The sequence below is a fragment of the Clupea harengus genome, chromosome 20, assembly GCF_900700415.2.
Source record: "Clupea harengus chromosome 20, Ch_v2.0.2, whole genome shotgun sequence".
Taxonomy (NCBI): domain Eukaryota; kingdom Metazoa; phylum Chordata; class Actinopteri; order Clupeiformes; family Clupeidae; genus Clupea; species Clupea harengus.
Genome location: NC_045171.1, coordinates 18520819 through 18529072, shown reverse-complemented (window position 1 = coordinate 18529072; position 8254 = coordinate 18520819). Strand labels below are relative to the sequence as shown.

The following is an 8254-nucleotide window of genomic DNA, read 5'->3' as shown; positions in this document are numbered from 1 at the left end:
ATGTACTTATGTTGTGAAAGGAAGTACAAAAGAGAGATTTATGGGTAGTGTGCAGTTGTTTGTGTGCAGCTCTACTGTTCGGAGATTGGCAGCTGCTGAGCTCACAGTATCTTCAGGGCCCCCTCCATCTACGCCCATACACTCTAACCATCTGCTACAGCCCACAATCATCTCACTTAATGTTGCTTTGGGGTTTTGTTTTGGTCCTTTCATGAAGGCTGCATGGATCGATGCATCTGTAGCCCAACGGTCCAGGATGGAGTCTCTGAGGATAGGGAGCTTGAGGTGATGATAAAACATCAATCCTAAAAGCAAAGGCAGTATTTTTTTTGACAGCAATGAGGAGAGACTTATGATCGCTACTAATCTTGACACAGACGTTTTAACAACCATGTGAAAGCAATAACTAAATCAGCATTTCATCATCTCAAAACATAGCCAAACTTAGAGGCCTTATGTCAAAACATGATTTAGAAAAATAGCTTTATCCTTATTGCCATGCCTTTATCTCCAGGAGGGTTGAATACGGCTGTGGTATTTTCACAGGCCTTCCTAAAAAAGACCAGCTTCAGCCTGTAAAAAAATGCAGCTGCTAGAGTTCTTACGGAAATTAAAAGAACAGACCACTCCAATGCTTAAGTCCTTACACTAACTTCCAGTAAGTCACGGAATTGGGACAGGAACAAAATTGAGTCTCAGATATGTTTCAGCAGTACAAACCTGCTGGGCCTCTCAGATCACTGGTGAGAAATCTGTTGGTTAAACCTACTGACAGTAATAAACATGGTGAAGCAGCTTTTAGATGCCATGCTGCTCTGCTCTGGAAACAACTTCCTGATAACATCAAAGGTGCTCCAACTTATCAAACACACTCTTAATTACTTTTGAATTTATTTATCTTTCATATGTTCTTTCCGTTAACATTTTCATCTTTTATTTTTCTATGTTCTATGTTTCTATGTTACCAATGTGTATGAATTGCGCTATATAAATAAACTTGCATTGCCTTGTCTGACAGTTAGAAATCATCAAGATGGCACAAATCCACTGGCCTTGACTGATATTTGGCCTTTTAGACATGCAGTAACAGCTGGACAGCTTTCCCTGAAGCACAGGATGGCTGGGATGTACCAAAAAGACTGACACTGAGATTGGGGTGTAATTCACACACACACACACACATGCACACACACACACACACACACACACACACACACACACACACACACACACACACACACACACACGCACACACACACACACACACACACACACACACACACACACACACACACACACACACACGCACACACACGCACACACACACACAGGACAACTCCCTACAGCATACACACAGCACACTCACATGCTCCTCCAGCTGCTTTCCACGTCAGCAAAACACTTAAGCAAATTATGAATTCTAAAAGCACAGTGTGGGAACATTTCACATGGCTACAGAATGGGTGAGTTTCACTTTACTGCATAATTAACCAGAGTGGGCAAGAGAGAGACAGAGACAGCGGGAGGAACAGAGAGAGGGAGAAAGACAGAGAGAGAGAAAGAGAGAGAGAGAGAAAGAGAGAGAGAGAGAGTGCGCCAATGAGAGACTGTTGTTCAGTGGCTGGATTATGCCTGCTCTCTGTGGACCATCAAAAAGCAGCCGCCACATCTGTGGTAATGCTGCCATTTGTAGTGCAGAGCCATTAACAAGCCGCAGGACACACCATCACTGTCTCTGTGTGTGTGGTGTGTGTGTGGTGTGTGTGTGTGTGTATACGTACGTGTGTGTCTGCACTAATTGTGATGGCCTGCAATGTTTGTTTACTCCGGGGATGCGCAAATGACCTCTCTTTGCATGACAAGCACGGGGTCATCTGACTGGGCCACAGATTGCTCTGACTACAGGTGGCTGAGCGGGAATGAGTGGCTATCGCTAACAACAGAGGCTGGGTCTGGTTTTAAAGGCACAGAAATGCATGCAAAAACATGCACTCATAGTCACACACACACACACACACACACACACACACACTACCCCACCCTCACACTGAAGTGCAATTAACCATCCTTTGATTTGTTAAAAACAAATGTATGTTGTTTCTGAAATGAACAACACACACACACACACACACACACACACAGACACATGTGCTGACACTTTTATTAAAGCATACAAATATGGACAGAGCGAGCATACAGGGGTTGTTTATTTGTTTATTTATGCCACTTTAGAATACAAAACGAAGCAAAAAGGCAGCCCTTAGGGCTCAGTTTCTAACAGGCAACAGAAAAAGAGAAAGGAATATATTGTGTGCACTTGAAAAAAAAAAAAAAAACATGAGCATGTGTCATGGACAAAACAAAAACATAAACAAAAACAACTGTTCTGCATGAAGTCCCCAAACAACAAGAAAGAGTTCTGCTTGTAAAAGAAATATTAAAATAATTGATAATATTATTAATTAAGAGTATATGGCATGACTACAAGCTAAAGGGTCTTGCTTTGTTATTTATGATTTTGGCCTTGTTTCCTTAGCCTTTGCCTTTTTACAGTAAGGAACTAGACTCTTATCTCTTAGTGGTGGAGGATGGTCTTGTCTGTGGATGACTTTTTAGAGTGATGAATCCGGTAGAATATGGCTGCTATGGTGGCAATGGAGAACACTCCCATCAGTACCGCGGCTGCAGCCACTCCCAACACCGTTCGGTTACCACCGTCAGCATCTACACAAGCAGAGCACTAAGTCACCTCACAGAAAATGCATACCAACTGTAAAAACAATGTAATAAGAAAGAAAAGAATGCATTTAAAACTGTCATATGCATATGATATAATCACGTTCACGTCAACGTATCACGTTTGTTTGTTTATTTTTGTTAGTTAGATTGAATATAAATACCTCCGGATTGTTCCCCTATTCCACCTGTGAGAGAGAAAAAGCCACGGTTGAGAACATAACCTGCATCCAGACACTATATTTACATAACAGTGTCTAAAGAGGGAAAATAGCTCCAAGGTCCTTCCCCTTCTCCTCTGTATACAAATGGTTCTTCCCCAGCTTTAGTTCAGGATGCAGATGGTTCCTAGAGGTTCCTAGAGGTTCCTAGAGACTGAAGTCACTCCACGTCCAATCGCAGGAATGAACTTTTTTCATAGCAGGCTCCAGGCACTGTTGTTGGGCAGGTTTGAAGCATGGCTTGTGAAGTGGTATGAGTTCTCTTAGAGGATCATTACGTTTAAATCTAATCTAATCAACACGTGTTTTTGAATTGCTTCAGGACATTAAATGTATTAAATAAGCTCCACCCAGTCCTATTCTATGGGTCAGTAGGGTCGTTTACAGAATATATATATATGAAAGATTATAGTATTATAAGTTACATTAATTACAGCTGCAGGTGCATTTATCAGTTTTAACGTACCTTGGTTATGTGATTTTTCAGGAAAGATTAAAATAGAGTTTCACAATATTCTTCTGAATTCTAAGCATAATAGCACACTATTTCTGGGATTTAATTTGATTCGTTCGCATATTTCAGACCCTAACAAAGATTAACAAGCATTAAAATGACCTGAATCATGATAAAAATGATAAGGAATATCAGGGAATGGTGGTTTCACTGTTCCTCCAGAATCGCATCATTTTTTACCTGTAGGTCTTGGAGGAAGCTGTACCTCTAACTACCAAAGACTATGCATGCATTCAGTTTTCTTATGCTCAGTTGCTTTGTTGCTATTTTGTGGGCACCTCTTTATTTGACTGAAACAGACGAATTTAAACACTATTTATTTACACCTTAGGCCCTTTAGTTATTCTTATTCTGAGCTTCCTCAGCATTTCCTCTGGCCCAAGCCTCTGCCCCCCTCTGCCCCACTCTGATGCCCCACTCAGTGAGTTATGAAGATCATACTCACCAATGTCTTTTCTGGTGGTAATTGGGCCCGAGGTGACGGTGGCCGTGTCGCTCACAGAGGTCCCCTGAGCCGACATGATCTCTCTTCTCCTCCGCGAGCCGCCGTCTGAGCAGTTCTGGAAGGGGACGGAAAAACCACACATCTTTGGACATGACCGCAGCTTTGATTTCACCAAATCCATTTAGTTATGCCTTATATATTTTTTCCTCAATGTTACAGCCACCGGAAATTTGGATGACTGCAATTAATGGATTATAAATGCAGGGTAAACGCATTGCTTTCTGATATTTATGTAATGCAATGTATTTACCAGCAACAAAGCAATTAGTTTAACAGGAATAAATGGGTTCAGCCCTCATACTGATCTTTGTGTGTTAAGTGGGCTCTCTTAAGCTAATTCCACCACCACAGCAATCAGTTTAGGTGCCGGAGTGTCAAGTCAGGTGACGACTAAGAGCAATTTTAATTTGAGGCTGAAATGTTTTGATGTTTAGAAGTCATTACCGCATGCTTCGAGTGGAATGTGATTGCTGTGTCTGCAGTGTCATTCCACTGGATGTACCTGTTGTATAGAACTGCAGAAGAAGCTCTCGCATAGTCTGGTGGCGCAGTGCACGTAATAGGTCGACACCGTCTTGTTGCTGTCCTGCACGAAGCGGAAAGCCTCGAAGGAGAAGCGGGCCTTCTGGGAGTCTCCATTGATTCCCATGACTGTCTGTATATCGTGGTTACACCTATAACAAGACACTGCCATCTGTGAGAAACCAAACCCAGGCAGATGGGCCTCCCCTGTGACCTCCCTGGCCAGTTCAATGACATAGGTGGATACTGAGGGAGGACTCACCCAACAAAGAGGTCAAAGTAAGTGCTGTTGAGTGGGAAAGCGCTGGTGGTTGCATAGCATCGATCCAGAAGCACATTAAACCTGCACATTAAACACGAGAGGGTGAAGCTTAAGGTTAAACAGACTCTAGTTCCTCCTCGTCTAACCTAGTCCAACTAGTCTGTTAAAGGGTCCAAACTTTTACTAAGGACAATTAACAATTGAAATTGGTCCATTATCGAGTACCACTTGTTTTTGACACAGGCTTGTAAATGTTATTATAAGGGTCTGACAACAGGTCAAAGATCCCTACAGACATACTCCTGCGTCTGCTAATCTGTAAAGCAACTGTAGAAAATGACTGTCTGTACAGTCAGTGTTTTAGCTTTCTCTTCTCCTGGTCTCTGACCATCAGCCCATTGAGTGTCTGTAGTCGACTGGCCTGCTGTGAGGTGCTGGAGTGGGCACTTTAAGGAGAGCGCCATCCTTGAATAACCAACGTAGTAAGATGTCCTTAGTAAAATTTCAGACCCAAAAAGATCTAAAAATAGGGCCCAGGTTGAGAAATCGTGAAATTTGCCTTTAATGCTACAACCTTCATGCATAATGCTGGAAAAAATACATACTATAAAATACTTTACATTCCAGACTCAAAGTGAGACACTGTAAAGAATGTTTTTTTGTGAAAAGGAAAAGATGATATTCTTGCGATCCCACATTATACCAATGTTTTTGGATAAAACAGTGAAATCCCATGGATATTTCTCATGTATGATTTCACTGTTTTACGAGCAAATGTGGCCTGATAAGTATGATTGTGCCACATGAGGGTCTGTGTCCCTGTAGCTCAATTGACAGCACAAGGTGCTAACCACACCCAGGCAACTGGTTCAATAACCAGTTTTTCTGACAAAATGCCTGCTAAATAAACAAATGCTAATGCCTGAATAAGCATATATGTTATGGAAATGGGACCATGTGTAATTTCCGATACCTCTGTGTGAGGTTGGTGGCCCTGACTTCGACGAAAATGCGCGTTTTCAGCGTAAGCCCGCTCTCTGGCACCCGGAGAAGGGAAGTGTACGAGACATCCTGGGGGAACACAAACGTGTTCACTTCAATTATTTAACAGGATTTCCAGACGCACATTTCCTTAGTACTCATTTCTGGATGCGTTTGGGACGTTACCTGAAACAGACGCATGCCTAAGGTACTGATGAAACTCCCGTTGTTGTCTTTGATAGCCAAACTCACTCCAGATCTGTCACAAAAAAAGGAAGCCAATCACAACTTCAGAATACAAACAGAATACAAACAATCTTGGACTTTCAATTGGTCCGTACAGACAGAAATAAAAGAGACTAACTTACACACTGGCCTCTGTTTTGTTTGTCAGGTACTGGAGTGGATATCTGCAGGAGTAAAGGTACATCAGCTCTTGGCGATAGACAACAGTGGCACCGGTGGGATCGTATGAGTTGATCACCCCTGAGATGTTGACATACTGGACCCTTGAGTAGTCCACAAACACCCCAGAACCAACTTCCTCTGTGATCTGTTCCATCAAGAGCACATTTTAGAACCTCATCCATCCATCCATCCATCAATTATTCTATCTATCTGTCTATTCATTCATTTATGTATGTATGTATGTAATATCTATCTATCTATCTATTCATCTATCTCTATTTATCTATTTCTATTTCATATTTCATACCGTCACTTTGTTGGAGCATGTGGATAGAGAATCGTCTGCCATGGAGAAGTTAAACTTCAGCACAGGCGGATTAGTGTTGAAGTCAGGGTTGCCGTGGCAGCTGGGCTTGTCAAAGTGGCCATTGAGGGCCACCAGGGACTCGTTGTAACCCCCGTAGTACAGAGGACAGATTAGGATCTCTAATTCCATTCTGGTTGTGCCACAGACCACTGTGATGTCACTGTTAGCTGTAACAAAAAAGAAAGCATAAACACACACGCACACACACACACACACACACACACACACACACACACACACAAACACTGATACACGAACATAAAAGAAAACACCCACTACAGGATCTCTGCCACTATCATTACACACCCAGACACTCAATGCCTCTGGGAAAAGAAAGTAGGGTCTACTCAGGTGTCTGGGTGGTCCCTCGCCGGCTTGGGTTAGGTTCGCGGGAATGGAAAGGTGAGTTAGCGAAGGAATGCAAAGTGGTTAAGAGTAAAAGTCTCACGCTGACCTGGCGCTCTAAAGGTTGGGTGTATGCTGCAAATGTCCCATCCAGTCTGTGCCGTGGCGGACGCAAGCAGAGCAAGCTGATACACTAGCTGCAGAAGCCTCATTGTCTTCAGACTGCAAGGGGAAATCACATATAAGGCCTCCCACCCTGACCTGCTTTTTTTGTTTGTTTGTTTTTTACTCTTCAGGTCACCTCAGAAAACACATTTTTACAAAAACACATGGAAAGGTCATGGAATGATTTACGTTCTTGGGATCATCATCATTTTGAGAATTGTTAATGTTCATTGGTAAACACAATACTAATATACTAATACAAATATGTACAAAAAACGCAAACCACACATTTGGTAGTAATTTGACACTGGTAATACCATACAATCACATAAATTGACTTATCTAAAAAAAAAAATATTAAATTTTAGATACGTCTTCAAGCAATGTAGTTACAGTTTTTCTCGATTGCTTTGGCACATTTTTCCATTCACTGTTTACTTTTTCAAAACAGCTCACACACAGCCCTTAACAGAAGATGAAATGACCAAAACACTATATGATGTTTGCAGAATGACCACCTTCACACGCCCATCAAAACCAAACATTTCCATCAAAACCTACAATTTGTGCTCAATCGAAAATGTATGTTTTCTCATTTATTTAACAATGGATAACAAAATTCAAACTACAGCTATCAATATCAACCTCTGAAACCATCACTTCAACTTTTGTGCAACACCCATACAGTATTGACTATTTTACCACTGACAACATACTATAATTTGGGTTTTGTACTGAGCACTCTTAGGGAATATACTGTCAGAAAGATAGTAAATACTATAAAAGATATTCTAAACAAGGACCTGTCAGCACCATTGATTTACATTTGTTCTACTATGTACAAAATGGCAAAGATTCTGACACAAAAATATTTATTGCAGTCATTTTTCCACATTACATGTATATACTGTAAGACGTCAAAATGACAGGTTTCAATATACAGTAAAAAGGTCAAATCTGTTCTGCAGTGAACATTCCCCCCCTACCACCAGTGTGGGCCAGTGTGTTGATTCTGTAAAAATAGTGCAATAGGCTGTAAATACTGTAAATATACAGTAATCAGAATTCTACCGTATATATTGTAAATTAATTTAGTGAAACTACAGTCCTACATTGTATTGTGGCAACACACTTTACAAAAGTATAGAAATGATTGTTGCCAAGAGTGCAAATACAGTGAAACACAGTACAGCAAATTGACTGTAAAGGCCAGTAAAGTGTCATTGCC

At 41.4% G+C, this 8254-nt stretch overlaps 1 protein-coding gene across 1 annotated transcript; it reads right to left on the bottom strand.

Annotated features, from left to right (window-relative positions):
- Window positions 1-2575: 2575 nt before the first annotated feature.
- On the bottom strand, window positions 2576-6645 carry LOC105906214 (zona pellucida-like domain-containing protein 1). The gene is made up of 8 exons (XM_012834329.1): window positions 6457-6645; window positions 6110-6294; window positions 5928-6000; window positions 5734-5831; window positions 4761-4841; window positions 4479-4650; window positions 3917-4031; window positions 2576-2724 (listed from the first exon to the last, which is right to left on the bottom strand). The coding sequence occupies exons 1-8, from the start codon at window positions 6643-6645 to the stop codon at window positions 2576-2578; spliced, it is 1062 nt and encodes a 353-aa protein (XP_012689783.1).
- Window positions 6646-8254: the final 1609 nt, after the last annotated feature.